This window comes from Uloborus diversus, chromosome 10 (genome assembly GCF_026930045.1).
Source record: "Uloborus diversus isolate 005 chromosome 10, Udiv.v.3.1, whole genome shotgun sequence".
NCBI classification, from domain to species: Eukaryota; Metazoa; Arthropoda; class Arachnida; order Araneae; family Uloboridae; genus Uloborus; species Uloborus diversus.
This window is the reverse complement of record NC_072740.1, coordinates 99,149,582-99,173,204: the sequence shown is the minus strand read 5'-3', so window position 1 is coordinate 99,173,204 and position 23,623 is coordinate 99,149,582. Positions and strand designations below refer to the sequence as shown.

The 23,623-nt window shown below is 30.8% G+C and overlaps 2 protein-coding genes across 3 annotated transcripts in view; one reads left to right on the top strand and one right to left on the bottom strand.

The window, feature by feature from the left end:
• LOC129231838 (armadillo-like helical domain-containing protein 3) overlaps positions 1 to 9,096 on the top strand; it is a 113,597-nt gene extending 104,501 nt beyond the window's left edge. For both annotated transcript variants that reach the window (XM_054866220.1, XM_054866221.1), the window contains exon 26: positions 8,751 to 9,096. In XM_054866220.1, the coding sequence (XP_054722195.1) occupies positions 8,751 to 8,843 (93 nt within the window). In that variant the 3' untranslated portion in view covers positions 8,844 to 9,096. The remainder of the gene's footprint in view (positions 1 to 8,750) is intronic.
• A 7,283-nt stretch (positions 9,097 to 16,379) lies between these two features.
• Positions 16,380 to 23,623, bottom strand: part of LOC129231204 (uncharacterized) — a 31,413-nt gene continuing 24,169 nt past the window's right edge. The window contains exon 6 of the mRNA XM_054865452.1: positions 16,380 to 21,911. Within this exon, the coding sequence (XP_054721427.1) occupies positions 21,840 to 21,911 (72 nt within the window). The 3' untranslated portion in view covers positions 16,380 to 21,839. The remainder of the gene's footprint in view (positions 21,912 to 23,623) is intronic.

Genomic DNA, 23,623 nt, shown 5'->3' with positions numbered 1-23,623 from the left:
CAGTGAAAAATAAAATATTTTTCTATTGAAACATTTTTTATTGGATTGTGAAATTTTGATCAAAAGAATCAGTAACAAAAGAGTTGAAAAGAAAGTGAAACAATATACAAATGATTAAATGAAGAAAAATAAATGAGCGAGTAACAGAAGGAATGAATTAGAAAATAAGTGAATGAATGAATAAATATAGATGAATTAATTAATAAATGAAAACGTAAGTGATTTATATTAAATGATTGAATGAGTAAATGAAACAAACTATTTCACTTTGCCCCATCCACTTTACTCCGTATGTACTTGACTAATTGTACACTTCATTTAAAATACAAATAAGCTTAATATTAACTAAATTAATACTGCATTGGATATTAGTAGGTCTCAATTAATATTTAAAATGGTAATAACAAGAACTTTATCATTTTATAGTAACAAATAATTTTTGACTTACAACAAATTACAATCAATTCTCAATAACTCGAATCTAAAGAGACCGACGAAAAACTTTGACTAATCGGAAGTTTGACTTACCGCTAGTTTTGGTTTTTGACATTTTAATATTAAAATTATCAAATATTTTAATATGTGCATATGACAAACAAAATTACAGAACTTAACAAAGTTTTTTTGTACAATATGTAGTTTTCCCGTTAAGAATTCTGAAGACAATGTTGTGTCTGGTCTTGAACTTCTTCAGCCATCCAGCACTGGGGTGGAAATTTTCTATGTTTAGTAATAAAGCAAAATTCATTGCTTTCTCACTTAGTAAAGACCAACTTATAGGAGTGGCATGGTCTTGATTTTGATACTGCTCGAACCACTTGAATAGTGCTGATTTTACTTCAAGAAAGGGACACATCTTCATTCATTACAAATTCGGATTCATGGATTCGTACTGCTTTTGATGAATTTTTCTTTTTGATTGTTGGATTCCTTTCAATGTCATAAAAGAAATTTACTTTACTTTCTAAATCTAAGGTTTTTTGCTTTCGCTTTGACATCTTTAATAGTAAACACAAATCTTCTCTCTCTCCCTGTTGGGAACTTATCAACAAATGATCAAACAAAAGAATGAAGGGGAACGCATCTTAACTTGGATCAGTTTTTGAATAAAAGGTACAATCAGTTGAGTTGACAGCTTAAAAGCAGATTTGTAGTCCAGCAAAGTGTCTAATTGTATACAGTACAGTACACAAAAGAAAGAAGCTATACTCATTTCCACATGTGTAACTTCTTTATCGCACATTGGCACAACAGGTGTTCTCCTTGCTTTGAAGGTGTAGGAATTACAAGTGAAGGTGAATGACACTTCTTCCTTTTTTTCCCCCCATTCTACCGAAAAAAACTTCGAGTTAAAGGAAGTTAACTTTAAGATATTGAGAATAATTAGCATGGAATTAAAGACAAAGGGGCCGGGATTTGATAAAAACTTCCGAGTTACAGTAATATTCAAGTTATCAGACTTCGAGTTATCGCGAATTGACTGTATTATAATATGAGTGTCAATTTTTTTAAATTGCCTGTATTTCCAAATGCTTCAGTCTTTGGCGGTATTTTTTTCCTGACTGAAATAGAAGCTAAAAGCAGAGTAAATATTTCACCATTTCACTTTGCCTCATGTTCCCCTACATTTAGCAAAATATACACTGAAAAAATTGACTGAAATTTTATCCTTATATAATATTTCTGAAGCATGTTTTTTGTTCCTACGCGAGATCTTCAATTCTTGATTGATTTCTTTGATTTACATCTCAATTTAAAGCTTATCGTAAAGGCTGATGATGAAAAATAGACCCAAGGTCTAAAAATTGTTTTTATCTGTCAAAAAAATGTTTTAAAGCACCAGACTGAGGTTTTCGGTTAAATTTATAAGTTTAACTTGAGCTGTGTGACCGACAGAGCTGAATAGCTCTATCGGCAGAGCGTTCAAATGGTAACCAGAAGAACAAGCGTTTGGACCCGGCCCAGACGATCTGCATCAAAAAATTAAACAAATATCACTCATTACATGATAACATAAAAGAAATAAATAATACAAGTGAGGTAATAAAATAAATGAGATAGATACGCTCCTTGCTGTTACGAAAATTTGATGCAGCATGTAGCTATATCAATTCTTATTTATTTTTTTTAATGCTTTGGCTCTGGTCAGAAAACTAAAGCATAATGTAAGCGAAAATATAAGTATCAGGTTTAAGATTTCAGACTACAATGGAGTAGTTTTTTACTCAGAAAAAAATAAATCATACACTGAAATGTAGATTCTTCTAATAACAGTTTTTGGCCTTTTGCACACACAAAAAAGAAATTCTACCACAAATTGGAATTTTACTTTTGATTTAGTTAAACTATGAATATTTGTTAGAATACAAAATAAAACATTACAACTTGATGGGTAAAATATCATTTTTTTTCTTCTTTCTGCAAAAAACAAATAGTCACTTTTTTACATTCGAAAAGCTACGCTAAAAAAACGAACTTTGTTCAACTGATTTTGTATTTTAACCGTAATGAACACGTGCTGCCATCTAAGCCATAACGGTTCAAGCAGCATGCAATAACAAATTGCATAAATTTTCAAAAATAAAAACACTTCTCTTCAATATCTTATCTTATACATTATTTCTTTGGATTATTTTTCTGTCGGTATGTGAGATCTTTCTTATTTCTTGAAGAAATTCGCCCCTCATTTTAAAGCTTATCAGGCCGGCTAATGATGAAAAATACTTACGTCTAAAAATCAATTTTTCGGAAACGCCCCTTGCTGTTGCAAAACCTCAATGCAGCCTGCAGTTCTTATGCAGATTTTTTTTAAACACAATTTTAATATAATTTTCCAATTTTTTGCGTCGCTTTGGGCGAAAAAAGAATCCATAATTAACCTGTTTTTTAATAAAGCTAAAAGCACTAGACTTAGTTGTTCAGTTTAATTGATAAGTTTTTTGTACAGCATTTGGCTATAAACTAGCTGAACTTCGGGCCCGCCCGGGCTGTCTGACATTATAGCTAATTTAGATTAACATTACCCATTACATGTACTCATAACATACAACAGATAACACATGTAAGGCAATAAAATAAATAGGACGGGAAAGCTACTTGGCGTTTCAACTCCTTTATGCAGGCTGCAATTATTATTCAGATAAGTTGACTATTAATCGAAGGATGTTCTTTCTTTTTTTAAGCTTTGACACCATTTAGAACGCTGAGCATAATGTAAGCATAAAAAAAGTGTTAGATTTAAAAATTCAGTTCTCAAGGGAATCCTTTTTGTGCAAAAAAAAAACTTTTTCATTGTATGCTGAAATGTAAATTTTCCACTTAGTGTTCAACCTTTTGTATAAATGAAAAAATAAATTGAAATTACGAGTTTCACCCAGTAAACTTATTACTATTTATTCGAATGTGACATAAAACATTAAAATTATGATCAACTTCATTAGTAAGAAATAATTTTCTACTCCTCTGCTTTCGGAGGGGGAGGGGAATGCATTTTGTCTACGTTCAAAAATTACACTTAAAAAATGGACTCAGTTCAACTGATTTTGGTTTTGAATTTTAAATGTTCAATTAAAAGAAAGACATGTGCTGGCATTCAAGCCGTAACAGTTTAAGCAGCCTGCTAATCAAAATTGTATCAATTTTCAAAAATAAAAACACTTATTTTCAATCTTATGTAATTTATATTTCTCTTGTTATTTATAATCTTATGTTCTTTATTATTTCTCTAGAATGTTTGTTTCAGTTGCTACACGAGATCTCCCTCATTCCTTAATCAAATTCCATGTTTTACGAATAATTTTAAAGCATATCATGCTGGCTAATGACAAAACATAGACGCATGGTCTTTTCTCTTTTTTGGCAAAAAGGATTTTTGCTGTTTTTTTATTACTGATTGCTTCAATGAATAGCATTCGAAAACGAAGGCACAACTGCTCGGTTGGTTGGAGTGTCGTGCTGTTAATCAGAATGGTGCCAGTTCAAATCTGTGCCAATAAATATCTCTTTAATGTTTCCTTTTTTACATAGGCAGGACTGTATTTGCCACAACCTGATTTTTCACATGCACAATTATTGCTTTTTCACAAGTCACTCAGTCATTTTTAATCATATTTATGTTTGCATTGAAAATATGTACAACCAAAAGGTGAGTGATGATCGCATTATCACAATGTTGGATTTAACGAGGTTTTGTTGCTAATGTCTTCAAATTACATGGCTTCTTTTTTGCGTTTACTTTTTTCCATTTACTTTAATTCGTTATTTTTTGTTTGATTCTTCTTCATAATGTTCTTTCTTTGAAATTTTTAAAGAGCGAAATGCCACATGAAACGATTAGAAGCACAGCGCGAAGTTCCGCACGGGTTGACTAGTTTTTTTAATTAGAAACTGTTTCTTCTGCTTTATTTGATTGTTTTATTTATTCGTTTAAAAAACATTAGTTATCCTTTCAATAAGATAGTGTAGCTGCTTTTTGTTTAGACTTTTTCAAACAAAAAAAAATTCTGTCTATCCTTTGGGTACAATTGTCATCAGCTCTTTGAACATTTCACCACCAAGTAACTCCTTTGAATCAAAATACTTAATCTTTAAATACATAAATTTTTGAATGATCAGTTTTCAATTTGATAGTCGTGAAAATAAGATATAAGTGGAAACTTAATTTTAGACACTATATTGGAATGAGTGATTCAGTTTGGATGTTCTAACAGACGTTAGAATAACATCAAATCTGTGGAATATGAAATAAGACTTTATGCATTATTGTAAGGGAAGGATCACATTAATTGGAGGTCGTTTTAAAGAGCATTGACTGTGTATATATATACAGTATAACTGATTTAACGACACCCAAACTTTGAATTAACGATACCCAATTTATTGATTTCCTCTATTTAGTGATGCATTTCACTGGTCCGGATTTGACTTCATCGAATGTTTATGCTCCTCGATTTAACGATAACTTTTTCCAGTCCCTTGACAATTTTTAAAATGAGGTTATACTGTATATCTCTAGAATAGTAATTTTGCATCCCAAAGTTTTGAAGTTTTCGCAGTTTGGCATTTTTTAGAATGACACAATACATATGCTTGTGAACTGCAAAGTTCATAAAACATTTTTATTTAATTCAGAGTAAATTTGAAGACAAAGTAATTAAGCCTTTTTTTTCTTTGTTTTCATTAATTTTTGTTCATAAATCGATTAATTAAACTTCCTTATATTAATCATTTAAAATGAAAAAAAAACCCTGAAAATGCTTAAGTACTGATTTTTTTTAAATACCAGCAACTAATTCTTATAATAAGTTCGATTTAACAATAAAACTGAACAGCAGTCAACTCGAAAAATGAAAAATATGAAACTTATTGTAACATCTGCCTGTCTTCTGATTGTGCATATGTTTTTAAAATTTTCTTTATTTACAAACAAATTAAAAATTAAAAAAATAATTTGGTGAATAAAAAAGCTATCAGTGTTGCCAAGTGCTTTTGCAACATTAATTTCAACTTTGAACTACTTAAAGAATTGAGTTATAAGTGCTTGCTTCACTTTGCTTGATTAGTTATGCTTCATCTGCAAAGCATTGTCATCTATGCCAAAAGTTCATCTCTGACTGGGTTAGTTTTCTTTTTTTCCTCCTGCATTCCTCTGATCAGATTATGATGTAGCCAAAAAACTTAAATTAAAGACCAAATATTAACAAAGGTAACAGTTGAAAGTTTGAAGGATTAGTTGGAATTTAACTTTACATCGAATTAACCAATATTCAAATAAGAAAAAGCATTGTAATATTGTATATTTATATATGTATATGGTTGTCCATTAATATTATAACAAATTTGCAGGAGGTGTAGGGGACACAATGACAATTCAAAATCAGGTAGTATTGCAGGTTCAAAAACAGTTTCTTTGTGCAGTGGATGATTGAGAAAGTTTGAAATTCCCTTTGGGTATGAAATGCAGTTGACGTTGGAAGATAAGATCAACATTATTAAAGCAAAAAAATTGCTGCACAAGCATAATTTTTAACAAAAAAAAATATTTTTAAAGCAGAAAAAGTCTTGTGCTTACCATGCTAGCCAGCAGTCACCAAAAAGTATGCTTGTTTTAACCTTAAATAAATCAAGTAATTTACTTAATTACATTCATAGCATTTAACAGAGATTACAAATGCATCATACCAATATTTTCTATGCATTCAAGTATCCAAAAGGAAAAATTTTGTGCTTTTGAACACCTATAGAACATCCTCTACTATTGCATGAAGGAGCTATTTTCAAGCCTGCAGTGAAAGTTACCATTTTAAAGTTACCATGGCTTTGGACAATAAGAAGCCTGTAGATGTTGTTTACATTGATTTTCAAAAAGCTTTCGATAAGGTACCGCATGTTGCTCTACTTAGCAAATTAGCTGATACAGGAATAGGAGGGAAAATTTTCATTTGGGTAAAAAAACTGGCTGACCGGAAGGAAACAAAGGGTGGTTGTCAGGGGAAATTATTCTAATTGGAGTGAGGTTTTAAGCGGGGTTCCTCAAGGATCAGTGTTAGGGCCTGTTTTGTTCATTGTTTTTATGAACGATATTCACAAAAATAATTCAGGGAACATGAATTGTTTTGCTGATGATGTCAAAGTTATGGGGACTGTAGAAAATGAAGAACAAGCAAAACAGCTGCAAGAGGATCTAGATCATATTACGGAGTGGGCTGATAAATGGGGTATGGCTGTTAATGTTGGGAAATGTCAAGTGCTACATTTAGGGCATGGAAATAAGTGTACAAGTTATTATTTGCAAGGTTCAGTCATTAGTCAGGCAGACAAAGTTACTGATCTGGGGGTCTTAATAAGTCAGGATTTAAAGTTTAGCCAACAGTGCAGCGTTGCTAGTAACAAGGCCAATAAGATGCTTGGTTTTATCAATAGATCTATTTCAAACAAATCTAAAGAAGTTCTTCTGCCCTTATATAGAAGTTTGGTAAGACCTCATTTGGAGCATGCTGTTTAGTTTTGGTCTCCTTATTTTAAGAAAGACATTAACGTATTGGAAAGGGTTCAAAGGCGGGCTACAAGACTAATAAATGGACTTTCTCACTTAGACTATGATTCCAGGCTTAGAAGGCTAAAAATGTACAGTCTTGTGCAAAAAAGAGACCGAGGGGAAATGATTCAGTTGTTTAAATTTATTAAAATAAAAGATGTTACAGGGCTGAAGTTTAGCACTGAAAACAGGACAAGGGGTCATTGTTTTAAGATATTTAAATCTCAGGCTAACATGGATGTTAGGAAAAATTATTATTTTAGCAGAGTAGTGGAACCTTGGAACAGTTTACCAGAAGAGGTGGTAATGAGCAAGGGAGTAGATAGTTTTAAGAGGGCCATTGATCTTCACTGGGGATTATAAATTGACTAGGACCAATCTAGCTTAGCCCAGAGCCTGTTGCTGGTCGTCACTTTTGTATTTGTATTTGAAAGAAGTTTTTCTTATCGTCATTGTATCTCCTACACCTTCTGCAAGTTTGTCAAAACTTTTTTTCAGATACTCCAATATATGGCAACAGTAGGATATCTTACTGTTGTTCTCAAGCTTGGGCGTCTTACTGTTGTTCTGAGGCAATGATATATACAAGCTTTTCAGAAACAGAGATAGATAGAATGGTGCAATTTCTGGCTTTATGTTTTGACACCTCAAGTTTCAGCAGTCATTTAACAGAGTTCAAATTTTGGGGCATTGTAGCATGCACAATATCTTAGTAATACAGTCAAACCTGTCGAACTCAAATTTTTATGGGACAGAAAAAAAATTAAGACGTTAATGTTTTGAGATACAGAGGTTTTAATAAAAGTTAGCCTTTGTCAATCAATCAAAAAAATCAAGACATTAATGTTTTGAAATACAGAGGTTTTAATAAAAGGTAGCTTATTTTTCTAAGAGTTAACAGATTGCGTGTCATTGATACTGTCGTGTCATTGATACTGTCGATAATTTTACAGTATGACATGTTGTGATTACACCTTTTACTAATTTCAATGATAATTGTTCAAAAAAGTTGAGATTTTTTTTTCCTTGCTCCAAATAATTTAAATATTGGAATAGAAGGGACTAAATTCAGAGAACACAGCAAAATAACTTCTCAATGACTCAAAAGTAAAACTCACAAAACTTTCTCACTTTTCAACAATGCTTCCCTCCCCAGTATTTGGGTTGTTATGAGCTTGCAAGCCCTGCAAATCCGAGCCTAGGGTCTAGTCAGCTTGTATCTTTCATAACACCCCCTTCTCCCCAAAAAAGATTCTAGTCAGGTTTGTTCTAGAGTTTTGCTGGTCATAAAATAGATCTACCTCTGGCAAGGTAATGAGAACATTTAAGCCACAAAGTTTAAAAAATTAAAAATGATGCATCTATGTAACTGATTACATTCTCTCATCATGATCTTAAGAGTTTGCTTTTTCAACAAGTAAACCATTAAAAAGCCAATGATATATGGATAAGTTAAATTAATTTTAGATTTGAAAGTCTTTGGTTTTCTTACTGATTGTGTGTGTGTGTGTGTGGTTTCTATAGAATTTGCAGCCTTCCCCTTTAAATGAACTTGTCTTTACCATGTTATGAGCATTTCTTTTATATTATTTTTGCAACTAATGAAAAATAATCCAAACATTTTTGCACTCATTTTGCATTGAATTATGTACCATATTTCTTTTAGTGTCTAAATTAGTGTTTTCTTTGTAATTGTTTTATTGTTCTTTTGCAGGTTCGTAGTGTCATAAATGATTTTCGAAAGTTTTTAAGTTTAAAAAGTTTAGAAAGTTTAAATGTGTTAAAAGAGTTTTCACCCAGGACATAAAGTTTTTATCTAAAGTTCAGTTTCCTATGGATCTGAGTTGTAAATTCTGTTTCTTATGTACATGTCATTTTATTTTGGATATTTTATGAATAAAGATATGGGCATGTAAAGCATGATGCTATATGTTGAAAATTTCTCCTCAAGAAAAATTACATAAAATCTATTAGTATGTAAAATATGTGCCTACTGTACATTTAAAACCTTCCCAACCTTGTTTTAAACAAATGCAAAATGACTTGTAAATAAAAATAATATCTTCTTTAGTTATTTTTGTATTACTGTACATTGTAACTTTATGGTACTGTTTTGTGTTCGTAAATTTAATTTTTTTCGAATTGAATGTATTGTCATTCATAGAGTACCCATTTTTCTTTCAATTGTATCACAACAAAAATAGAAGTAATCAAAGTGAGGATTTTTTCTTCTATTAAAAGTCCACAACATCTGAAATGAAAAATTCTACTGCAATGCTCTTCTTTTGATACTGGAGTGAAAATTTTTAATATGAATGCTGCTGTGGGCAGGTAAACAGTAGTATCTTCAGAAATGAGATTTCGATATATTTGAAGAAACGCGTTTTGGATTCAATACTAACAATATGGAAATATTAGAAATTGACGTTTTTTAGTGCTTTTTTAGCCAAAACCAAATAAGCAAGCTTGTACAATAAAGCTAACCTACAATAAATGACAAAAATGCAAAAAAAAAAAAAAAAAGGAAAATTATAAACATAGTTGCTGCCTTTTACCTGCGTAGGGCAGAATGGTTTTGCATAAATTTACATTTGAACTCTAGTCTTATAAAATAAACTCATGTATTGAAGGTTTGTGTATCAGTAATTTATAAAAATGGAAAAATATTTCTTTTTCATTATAATGTTCAAAAACTTTCAGGTACAGTCGAGTCCTGACTTACGCGAGGGTTGCGTTCCACGACTCCTTGCGCAAGTCGAAATTTTGCGTTGTGGAAAAATATATGTATACAATTTTCTTTTTTAAGCATACCAAATTCTTTTAGACTTTTATAAACATCCCTCAATATGCTTTAAAGCATTCCTCAACTATACTCTACAGTTTTTTACATAAAGAACTAAACTTTTACTGAATTTAAAAAATAAAAAAACTTTTATTCAACATGAAATACTTTAAGATGCACAAAATGAATGACCAACAGGAGAGAATGACATAAAATAAAACAACACCATACGCACAGTATGTATAGTAATAGGAAAATGCTGCACTATAGTAGTTCTGTACAGTAGATACAGTAACATATTTATGAGTTAAGAAATGAAGATATTGGTGATTTATGCTCTATGATCAGATTGTTATTCTTATGTTATACATTTTTAAGTACGGTTTCTTCGCCTTTTCTTTTATAACGTTTCAATTTGTGGCAACAGATCCTCTTCCTGATCTCTTAAATCCATAATACAAGAGCAGCTTCCATTTTCATAATATTTACTTTGCTAGACTGCTCTGTAAGCTTAAATGTTGAAAATAAGTTCTGAACCTTTAAGAATATCTGTTTTGACTTTTAATTGTAGGTATAGAAGATTCAATCATATTTATTGTCTCACTACTGTCGATGTTTTGTAGTTAAAGCATCTCGAGAATCTTGGCTTCTTTTTTAATCAGAAACTTTCATTTTCTTCCCATCTTCGCAAAGTTTAAATGAAGATACCACCAAGATACCAATATATTTCATCAACTTTAATATTTAGAATGAAAAAATAAATTAATTAAGGATGCTGAATGGTAATTTGCTGCACTAACAACTCAATGCATAGATTAGTTTGATGTGGGAATTTTTATCTTTCAGTGATGCTTAGAGGGATGTAATAACATTCACGAAATCAATATTTAGTAGCCAATAACGATGCCGATGCTTCCTTCTAAAAAATTTGTGTTGTGAACGAAAAATGCGCGTTATAGCCATTTCGCGTAAGTCGAATCGCGTTGTAACGGGAGTCGACTGTATAACATTTATATTTGATTTAAATTAGTGACATGTAAATAGCTACTTTGAAAGCAGGATCATTCCACGCCAAATCACCTCATTTAAATAGTCAGCCGTGCCATTATGTCTCAGATCTTGTCCATTATTTTAAAATGAATAGATATCTATGAGATAAGTTCTTTTTTTTTTTAATTTTTGAATGAAGATTAAGTTTTTCAGAATTTTTGTTTCAAAACTTTGATTTTTGATCCCTTTTTGGAGTTGCCTTTTTGGTATGAATTTAGATTTCTTTATTTTTGAACCAATTAAGCTAAGTGAGGTATCAATTTCAAACTGTAATACTTTTCTCTTTCAATATAAACAACAGAAAGTATTCTGTAAATAGTGGAGTGTTGTCACTCTTTATCTAAAGTTAGTTTCATGCTTTTTCAATTGAGCAGTCTAACAGGTCATATCTCTGGAGCACCAACTCAGATCTGCATCAAAATTTGTTTTGTAGTACATTTAAATCATTCTCTTGCTATTTAGAAAAACTTAGAAGGATATTTCTTTTTTTTAAATAAAAAGGTTTTTTTTTTTTTTTTTTTTGCAGAAAATTTATTTCAAATACAAGTTTTCTACAACTTTTCAGAACAAGTAATTGAACAATCAAAATTTATTTGTATCAATCGCTAAAAAGTTGCTCACTTTGGAATTGTGCAAAAACCTCTGCTTCGAACTTGACAAAAGAAAAAGAAAAAAAAACCCTATTGGTTGAATATATATTAAATGTTGTAAAAAATAAAAAGAATAATTTAAAAAACATTTCTAATGGCTTTATTTTGCCTGTCTTTGACATTTAAAACAATAAATAAACGAATAATTATTAAAAAGTTTTCATAACATGTACGATTTTGGATTACGTAACACTTCACAATGATCTTCCACTCTGACATTACTCATGCAGCCCAACTTCAGATTTATCTGAAGAAGATTACTTTTGCCTATTGGAGAACATTTTAAAATATCTTTAAAACGTATTATAAATTGATAGAAATTCTGATTTTCTCATCTTATGATGCAAAGAAAATGTATTCAATCTGCCAATTTTTTTAAAGAGCTCAAACTGCAGGAGGTATTGAAGGAAGCTTAGTAAGTTGTTCTGCAATAAAGAAAAAAAAGTGTAAGGTAACTTTAAATTGAGGTAAGCAATCAAGTAAATTTGTAAAATAAAGGCAGTCTGCTTAAGGATGCCTTTCATTTAACATTCTACACTGGTGGCCAAAATTATAAGGACAAAAGAAAAATCCCCAAATCATGGCTGCATTTGTTTCGAAAGTTACGCAAATTTAATGACTGGAAACTAATGGTAAAGGAAACTTTTCATTACTTTTATTAGAAATACAAAGAAATTTCATATTCATGGAATGAAGTTTGAATGTAGACATCCCTGTTATTGGGACAAAACTAGAAGGACAATTTGATTTGTGTGTTCTAAAAGTGAAATTTACTTATTTTTTTTGTTATGTAGTGTACACTGCACTACATAACAATATAAATGCTCAGTAAACAAGGGATGTTGCATTCTATTTTTAGTCATACCATTAGGTACTTAACTTAAAGAACTTGAAAACGAAAGTGGTTACTTGAAACACTTCACGAATTATTGTATGTCAAATAGCAATAAATCTGAATCGATAGAGCTCCCCCATTTAGAGCTTTCTCAAAAATCCTGGCAAATAAGGACCACAAAGACGAACAGGTAGGGAATCTTCTGTTTCTGTATGTGTGAAATGCATGATAATAAGACAAGACAATACAGTTCTGAAGCTGTTCAACATATTTTTAAAAAAGAGAAAAAGTTTCATGATGTGAAACTAATGTCATGACCGACCAACCGACTCTTTAAAAAATTCATAAGAGACCAAGGGTTGAGCATTGCCAAAAATGCATCGTTATGGGTAAAAAGTGGGACAATGTAATCTTTTCAGATTAGAAAAAATATACGGTGGAATCTCAAAAGTCCAAAGTAATTGGAGCTCACCTCGGATTACTGAAAACTCCGGGATAAGCTCCCAGAGTTTTCAGTAATCCTCTCCCTCTATTTCAGCTCCCTAGTAAATCTGAAAAATTTTCCACACTTAAAATGTACACAACTCAGAACACATAAGGAGGAGCACCTTTTACTTCCTTGTATCAAGAAAAGGAACTATTGTCTTCACAAAAAAAATTATCACTCAAACTTCAATGCACATTTCCTTTTAATTACTTTTAGATGAACTTTAACGTAATTTTTTCTCGATAACCATCCGCCTTTATATGTGCAAGGCAACCAAAACACAACCAACTTCTCAATGTATTTTTATTATTTGCTGAACATAGTCGAAAGGTTTTACAGCAGCAAAATATTTCTATTTTCAGATTTTAATGAAAATCATATTTTAAGCTACTAAAAAATATAAATTAAAATACAAATGAAGCACTTCAGATTAAGTGGAACCTCGAACTTTCGAGACTCAACGTTTTCAAAACTCTGCTATAATTAAGTTAGACTAAATAGTTTTCGATACTTCTGATATGATTTCCTTGGAGGAAAAAAAAACCCCCAACACCTACACTTGGAGGCGGCTCAGTAATGGTCTGTGGATGTTTCACAACGGGCGGAAACTATACCAATGTTTTTTGTGCATGGCAGATTGAATTCTGAGAGTGATGATGTACTGAGCAAAATTTTTTTAAACCCAAAACACCATTATGATTTTAAACAATTTGTTCCAGCAGGACAATGCTTAATTGCATGTTTCTTAAACCTCAAAATCATTGTTTGATGCTTATTTCGGGAAATTGCTGTACTGGCTGGACAAAAGGTTGAATCTAAAATTAATGGCAACTTCGTGAGGCATTATGGCACCCGAAGTATGAAAAAATGGTATTCAATATCGAAACAAGCAAGAACTCATTTTCTCCATCGAAAAAAACAGGATAAAAATTTTCAAGAACGTTCTTCAACTTTCTTGACATCAATAAAAGTGATCGAAAAAAAGGGGGACATTATTACTAAGGTTTTTCAGGGCAAAACTCTTGTTGTCCTTAGAATTTTGTCCAGTTTTAACAGTGACATTTTTCTATTAATTGCGACAAAATACTTTTTTTATATTTTCAAATATTCTGCATTCCACAACAATTTCTGGCATAAAAAGGCTTTTTGTGTACAAATTTCATTGAATTATTTCAGAAATAACTTTTTTCTGTGCAACTTTCTGCTGTCCTTATAATTCGGAAAGCCACTGTTTAATCGACAAAAGCTATATGTCAATTCACTTTCAAAGCGGAAGAAGTGATATATATAATATGTTTACAACAAACTGTTGTTTCTATCATTGAAACAATTACTTGTACTCGTACCAAGTACAAAATTATCTTCTTACAGAAAAGATTTTTTTTTTCCAATTATCCTCAAAGTAGTCAAAACAGTTTGTATGAACCAGATCATTTAGGTAACAGCAAAGCCATTGAAAAACTAAATGGAACCGCTGAACTAAAAATTATTTCACTATTATAGTTAAAAAACGACCTGATTTTGTACCCGATACTAGTACAAGCAGTTGTTTACATTCATTTTTTAATGCAAACCACTGTTTGTGGGTCATAGTTAGTGGTCGGAAAAACTTTTTTTTTGTAACGAAGTACAACTACTTTATTACAAATGTAGTTAACTACAACTACATTTTTCAAAATGTAGCTACTACAAACTACTTTTGAAATGTAGTCGCTACTTCTTTACTTTTTAATAAATGAAAAGCATACACACTGTTTGAGGATTGAACGAAAAAATTGAAAAAGGGGTTTAGATTAATAAATTGGCTCATTTGAACATAGAATATTACTAAGAATTATTTATTATTTACTTTGTTTACTGAGCCAATTTGTCATTTGAAACTTTTTTTATTTTTATGAATATTCGCTTCAAAAAAGTTGAAGAATTCAACCTTCAATTTTTTTAATCCTTTCCTGCCAGTGAATATTTCATTCAAGAAGTACAACTCGGCTACTTGAAAATTGAAATAAATGCAGTCATAATTTGATTTAAATTTTATAAGATATACATATACTTAAAATTTTATTATTGCTACATACTATACGTACCATCTTTCATTTTATGCCGTTCTCTCACACTGATTTTGTGCATCCTAACAGTATTTGTATTCAACATCATAGCTTTTTTTTAAATACAGTAATACTAGTTCTCTATGTTTAAATTCGGGAATAGGATGTTAAGAAATGGGTAGAGAGAAACAGTTTGAGTTATGTTTTTTAGTGTCTAAAATAACACTGTGCAGCAAAAAAAAAAAAAAACCCTTAAAAACGTTGATTCTTACTTCAAATGACCCCCTGAATCTGAATATGATTTCCGTTTTCCCCCTATACGTACCAATTGTTTTTTTAAAGGCCCCCAAGTTTTTTTTTTTTTTTCAATATTCCTTAGTTTCAGAGCATTTTTTTTTTTTTTTTTGAGGTTAAAGGAGTTTTATATTAACTGATAACATAGTTTTGGCGGGCAAGAGAGGTGAGGTTCCAAGTTCAAGATCATGGACACCGATAGCAAAAAAGGGGACTTGGGTTTACCCCCACCCCCAAATATTAGAAAAATCACGAAAAATGATCTTTTTATTCTGCTTTTTTAAAAAAGATGTTTGCAAAAGAAAAATTTCGGGGCAGAATTAGAGTATAAGACTCGTTTCTATTACTCCCATGTCCAAAAAAATTTTTGCGATGTAAAAAAAAAATCATGTGAATGTCGCACATTGCATACAAGTTGAATCGCAGGTCTTCATTCAAAAAGACATTCGTCTGGCTGATTCTTATGTAAAATGATCCCTTGTTTCCAAATACGACCTCCTTTCCCTGCATCACGCCTTCTTTTTAGAATCTCCCACCTGCCTCCCCTGATTCAGAGCCTTTTTTTTTAATTTGAAGGGGGAAAAGAGCATTACAATAACCGTAAACAGTATTCTGAAAGACTACAGATGTGCAAAGCTCAAAATCTTGTGCATGTGTAGCAGAAAGGAAAGCCCCCCCCCAACACACTTTGCAGCAAAGGAACTCTCAAATGCTTCTGAGACTATTCTGGCTGATTCTTCTGCAAATTGACCCCCCCTGAATCAAATGCAAAATTTTTGCAGTGACGCCTCGAGCTCCCCCTCCCCGAAATATCAAATATTGGTAACATGAGGGACAGAGTAAGAGAAGAATGTATGATGACATAACAAGTACAGCTGACAAGTGTAATGACAATTTTTATGTTTGCCAATACTGGAATGAAATTTCAAAAAAAGATGGTATTTGAATTTCCAAGGACACAAATCTCGCAATAGTTCCTAAAGCTTGCCTCACTATAACACTTGTAAATGCTCAGCCTGAAAGGTTTTTCAGTGAATAACAATAGTGTTACTATAGAAAGATCATCTCTCTCACAGTTGAGCATTAATTCTATTAAAATGTATAAAGATGTTATCCGGCAACACACCATCACTGTTGTTTCAGTTTGCTCTTAAAATATACATTAATAATTATTTAAAAAAAAAAAACAGTTCTACGTAAAAGAAAAAAAAATAGCAAATTTATTTTCTTTACACAGTATATAAACAAGAGGAGCTGATTGTAAGAATGATATGCAAAATAACGCTGTTCATATATATCAATGCATGTAAGAAGTTACAAAACATGGCACACTTGTTAAAATTTTTTTTACAAATCTTTTAACATTCGGTAACAAAAATACTGTTTTTCTTACATTAGCTGACATTAAAAATACATTTGTTCTATCAAAGTGTAATCTATATAAAAAATGAATTTTACAATAAGCTCAAGGAACATTGAAAATGCATTTGCTTATTCAGAGTCGATTATTTAAAAATTTTTGAACTTAAAATAAAATAAGAAAACTATAACATAACAGCTACATAAAATAATCTAGTCAAAAATTTCTATATGCAATGTATAATTTAAAAGGAATCAAAGCTCATTTATGTATAAATATCCAAACATAATCATACATAATGTACATTTAATGCAATTTTAAAACTCTAAATAACAGCTCTAAAAGTGCAATTAAAAGCACACAATGAAATCAGCCAAAAAATTGAATTTTGGAACTTTACTAGGAGATTCCTTTTTTCCTCAACTTGTATCATATTGCATGCATGTGGTGTGTTTTTAAAGTGAAATACAATGCACAACAAAAACTTGATAAATGATATAAATTCTTGCAGTAATTTCTGTTAACATTACTATACATCAAAACCTGTAAATGAAAAACTTTCCTATCCTAGGAAATTTTAAACTTGTGGTGAAAAGAAATGCAACTGATTTATATAGGTACAGGGTGATCCAAAAAACAAGGAAGTTTTTTAAGTTCCTGATTTCCAATGTATTGATGTGTGCAATTTTCCCATACTGCAATAGCACATATATTGGCATTTCATGGAAATACTGAATTACCAGAAATAAATTGTAAGCAATAAGGGATTACTGACCCTGGAAAAAATTATCGCAAGAAAATTTTATGAGAATAATCAACGCAATGCTGCTTTTTGACGATCATGTTGTTCAGTGTTCTGAAAGAAAAGGACATCTAGTCAAGTAGTAATTACACAGTTTGTTATAGCACTTGAAAGTTGCCGACATTTTGATGCTATCACATATCTGGTGTTTTGGTCCCAATCTTGCCCTAATTTTCATTGTCTAAAAGGTAATGATCTAATTTGAATCCACCATTTTGAGTGTTTGGGATGCAAGAAGCATGGTGTGGAAACATTAATCCACAATTGTTACTGATGACAACAGGGGGCATGTACAGATCTTCTTTGAGAATCAGCCAATCATTTCCAATCAACAGGCATCCCAACAATTAAGCATGTCCAAAACATCATTTCATAGACTCACGAAAATAGTGGAATATCATCCATACAAAATCATCATCACTTTGGCTCTGAAGCAGGCTGTCTCAACACAACATGCAAGTACTAGTTTGTGTATGATGGGGCTTGTCCCTATAGAGTTGCTGACACCTTCACATGGCTTGAAACAATGCTTGGTGAGCATTTGATGGCATTAAATGCATAAAAAATTACAGGGTATGTAATAGATGCTATTCCCTATGCAGTGCGGACCCAAATCTATGCACCTTCTTACGGGATTTAAAACAAGGACAAATCTATAGCAAACGCCTTAAATCATTGGAGAACCTGAAAGTTGACTGCAGAAGTGAACTAGATGCAATTATTGGTCGTGACACACTCCAGCAAGTTATATAGAGTTTCTTAACCACCTTTATAATTCAATAACTGGAAAAGGTACACCTTTTGAGAATCTTTCAAGTTAAATGTCATTTATATCTTTATTAAAAACAATTGTTTATATATTTTTTTAATTTTTTCTTCCAAAGATCGCTTACTTTCTATCATGTTTTTTGGACCACCCTGTATTAGTCATATAAACAACAAAAGTTCAATATACTTTGCAATACATTTTAAATTTTTAACATGCTTCAAATGCAGTGAAATTAAAACATTACCTTGAAATTTGAAAGGTATAGAACAATATTTTAGAGTGAAGAACATACATATAATTGGACAATATTATCTTCACAAAATAATGCCTTTAAAAAGTCATATCACTAGAACATTGATAAAAATTAACCCTTTTGGGATGGCCATGACAAATATGTGGCTAATGTTAACTAACACCCTGGTGTGATAAAATTGGGTTAATGTTCTAATTAACTTTGAAGACTGATGTATCACCTATGGGCTTGAACTGATACACCATTACTGAAAAAGTTACAATGATTACACAGTGATAATGAAAAATGTTGACAATTGTTTCATGTTTTGCTTTTCTTTTCCTTTTTTTTTTGGGGGGGGGGTGGAAGGGTTGTGGATGAAGATAGTTAAACTAAGTTAATACTCTAACCACTTTTGCTGACGTAAGCACAAGGACACCTTTTAATCACTAAATTTTTTTTTTCTGGTTTAAATGTAGCAGTTACACAGTTTTAAAGGTTTTATTCATTCCTCATAGACTTTGGCCAGTGTTCAAAGGAATATTTTGTACATCATTTGGTGAACTTTTTACTTTTAAACTGGCACAACAAAAATATAACCTGTCAGAAAAATAATTCACACAAATAATAGAGTAATTTTCATTTATCCTTTCAGTTAAATTATAACGTGATAGCTTTCCTAATATAGGCATACTATATAAGAGGTAGGGAAACTACTTGTTCTGAAAAGTTAGATGAAGTTTAGCAGTTGGGCTAAAAGTCACACAACCATAAAGGACATAGGGGTTATTGTCCTATATTTATCTATTTTACAATTGTCAATAAAATGACTGAATATTTTTTATCATACAAATCTAATAACAGTTATATACACTATTGGGGAAAAAACTTAAACTTCTTATTTGAATACTATTTCAAATATAAGTCTATGAAATCTGTCAATTTATCAGGAATAATGTACAAATCATAAAATTTTGTTCAGGAGCAGTTTTCATTTTAAAATGAGCATAAACATTTAAGATTTCAAATGCTTAAATTTCATAATCAGATCTGTAATCAGCATTGAAATTTAGACATGTACACCAATTTTCAAGCTATTTGGTTTATCCGCTGCTTCACAGTAAAACTTAAGAAAAATTTACCACATAATTTTGAAATGTGTTCGAATATCTTTATTTATAATATCAAAAGAACCATGGTTATGGTAAAGTTTTTTTTTCTTCTTTTACATAAAATTATGAACCAACCATGCATAAAAACAAGTTTCATGCAGTTGAAAAAATATTAATCTGGAATTGCTCTCATTCGGATAGTCAAACTTTCTGATAAAAATTGTCAACAGTTTTTTAGAAACTCTTGAAAATTCATTTTAGAAGACACAAATCATTGCTGAGTGTATAAAATTCTTTCTTAGATAAAAATAATAAATCTTAATATAACTACAGAACTTAGTAAGGAGTTACCAAAAAATTTGCCTATGAAACATGAATAGGTAGTTTCTCTATAGGCATTTATATGTATTTTCTATTTAAAATACCTTCATGTTTGTTTTTATCACAAGACCTTAATATTGGTTTTTCATCAAGATAAACAAGTATTAAAATTATATAAGTCAGCATCAGCACATGAAAAAACGCGGGATGCAATTTATGATTACTGAATCAAATTATTGTTTGCTGAAGTGAGTTTCATTAAATAAACATTCTACTCTATCAAGAGTTTAAAGCAAAGAACTTCACTATTGCAGATAAGGACAAAAAATATGCAGAACCATAAGATTTCCAGTTGACAAAAAGAGGAACACAGATTGTTCAATGATGAGGTTGCAGCATAGACAATGAAATTCAGGTCAAGAAACCTCGACCATTAATTAAAAGATTATTTCTATTAATCAGAGTAAATTATTTCCTGGAATGATAAACAATTTAAAGAGCAATTAGAAATAAATAAATAAACGTTGTTGAGCTAAAAGTTTTTGGACCAAAACAGTTGCAGTAGACATTAAAATGGTTTTGATTGCCATTTTTGAAAGCCTTGTCAACATATTGCAGCCTCAGATATCTAAACCCAGGTATGATAGTAAGATGGTCTACTGTTGTTTCAAGGCAGAGAGTTTTAGGACAATGGTAGACAGAATATTAATAAAATGGTATCTGAAAATCCTCTGGAATTATTTTAATACATTTTTAGGAAATAATATTTGAATAGTTTTATTTCTTGTTTACTTTCTTAAAAACTAATTAAGAAAATTTACATGACTGTTTATTTGCCCCCCCCCCCCCCCCCCCCCCCCCCCGTTAATCAATGAACAAAGTACAAGGACGGTTTCCCCTCTAACTCAACACTCTGATTATAAAATATTTAGCATTACAACACTGTCGGTAACGTCATTTCAAAAACCCCTGTACTAAGTCATCCAAAAAGGGTTAACTGAAATCCAGCTACATAGATGTAACAAAAACTCAGCCACATATATAAACCTACAGTTAAGCATGCTGAGAAAAGTGGTACAAATAATATAACATTTTAATAAAAAGTAACAATTTCATTGCCAGGGGTTTTTTTTTAGTCAAAGTGCTGACCAAAGTTTTTTTTTTTTTTTTTAGTAAAATTAATAATCCTAAACTCATTATTCAAAGCAATGTTTTTAATGAAATTTGCTCCTAAAGGCAGCATTTTGATTGTGGTGGAAAATATTTTACCAATTAATGCTTTTTGTACACTTAAAGGTTATTTTATAAGGTTTCATTAACAAATGCTGTTTTTCATTTGGTGGCCTGCAGCAATTGTTAATTTTACCCTTTACAGAATCATATGTTAATCTGTAACATTTCTTATCATGAGCACACTTAAATATAAATGCTTTGATGCTTAAAGCAGTTTTACTATAACTAATATCTCCTTTGGAATTTAAGATGAAATTCTGAAAAAGAAAGTAAATATTTACCTTGACATTATAAATGAAATAATGCAATCAATGACAAAAACACAATCTGAGACACTATTAGACTAACTTAATTCTAGTTCAGAAGGTTTTTTTTAGTTTTTGCTTAGTATATCTTGAAGATGCATTTATAAAATTTGTTATAGTTATGCCTATGAAATGAATAAATTATGCATGTATTTTTAGTCTATAACAAATATCACTTAGAATTCAAGCCTAATTTCAAGCATTTTTAATAAGACTTATTCAAAATATTTTTACAAGTAACACATGCTAATAATTCTACTACAAAATAAAATAAATATTTTCATCACATATACATTTCATATAATGTACATTAACACAGAAACCAATACAATATAAAAGTAATCTTAGCCAGATAGCTATCTGGTAATGGCAATGTAAGGAACACAAGTTCATAGTAGTAAGAACATACATAAGCACTTTTATCAATTGAAAACTCTACATAACTCATGTGTAGTTATTTATAGAACTCAAAACTTTTATGTTTTTTTTAGGCATAAAAATTTTGTAATTGCAAAAGAAATATCTATGTTTTTAATGTTTGTTCTTGTCCAATGACCTCCTCATAAGAAGGAGGGGGATCATTATCTTCGGATACCTGAAAAAAAAAATTGATTAAAAAATTTAATTTGATCTTATCAGTGAAGCATTTGTAGCAAAAAAACATAATTTGAGTGTTAAACTTAACATTTTTATATATAAAGTGCTTTAACAAATCATTTTTAGGTATTTTCGTAATTACTTAACTCCATTTTGCAATTTTCCACCTCTTTCATTATTTACCTAGCACAGAAGAAACCCTGATTTAAACACCTCATTAAGTGAAGTGTACTCATAATTATGAATTTTTTGGTGAGTTTATAGTGCAGCTTTAAGAGGAGGTAATAATGTAAAATAATTTATTACCTTTCTATAACAAGATTACCATGGCTTTAGTACAAACAGACATGATTTTATAAACTACTCACTAGTCCTAAAAATATTTCATTGAAACAATTTAATTTTTCATTCTTTATATGAGTTGGAAACAGCAAAAATCTCCTTTTTAACAACAAAGGTAAAATTGCACTCCCAAAAAATTTCAGCACTATAAGGACAGTAAATATCTGGGAAGATAATCCTCTTTATTTAAATTGTAATATCTTCCTCTACTTTGCTTTTACTTCTATGAAGAAATTAATTTAAAAGTCGGCAGCTGACCTTGGTCTTACAATATCAATTTACTGATGTCTGTATTTTGATGCACTTTTTATTTGGGGTAAACCAAAAAATAAAATATTTATTAGTATGGATAAAACTTGCTATGGAATTTAGAGTACCAGTTACACAGCATAGTTTTCGACATGTTTCTATTTTATGAACGTGTTTCAAGGAGGTGGTAAAATCAAGCTCCTTGATTTTACCATCTCTGTAGTGCTTTTTACTTTGATTTTCTAAAAGCTTTTGATTAGGTACTGCATGTTGCTCTTCTAAGAAAACTGGCTGATATTGAAATATAAGAAACTTTAAACTTGGGTTAGAAATTGGCTGACTGGAAGAAAACAAAGAATTGATGAAAGGGGAAACCATTCTTAATGGAATGGTGTGGTTAAGTGAGGTTCCTCAAGGTTCAGTTTTATGGCCTCTTTTGATAATATTTATGAAGGATATTAATAAAAAATATTTCCGGCAATATTAATAGTTTTTCTGGTGAGATCAGTCATGGAGATCAGTCTAAGAAGATTTAGATCATTTTTCTTAAGTGAGGTAAGAAAGTTAATGTTGGAGAATGTCAAGTGCTTCATTTAGGTCATGGAAATAAAAATACAAGTCATTATTTAAAGGGATTAGACATCAACACTAGTTAGAAGCATAAAAAAATGTTGACCTGGGTGTCTTAATAAATCAGGACTTCTTGTCAACAGTGCAGCAGAGCAAGTAACAAAACCAATAGAATGATTGGGTATATCAATGGATTTGTTTACATTAATCTAAGGAGGTTCTTCTGCTTTTATACAGAAATTTGTCAAGTCCTCATTTGTAGCATGATTTTCAGTTTTGGCCTCATCTCAAGAAAGATATTTGTTTGTTAGAAAAGGGTTCAAACTGAAGGTGACTAAGCTAGTAAAATGGCTTTTTTTTTAAAATTAGGATAATGATCATGTATACTTTTGAGCTAAAGAGATTCAGAAAGGACAAAATACAGTTGATTAAACTTATGAAAATTGTGTTGATGAGCTACATTGCTGCAAAAAAGGAAGAATCCGAGATCATTATTTTAAGCTATTCAATTCTCAGGTTAAACTGGAAATCAAGAAAAATGATTACAGT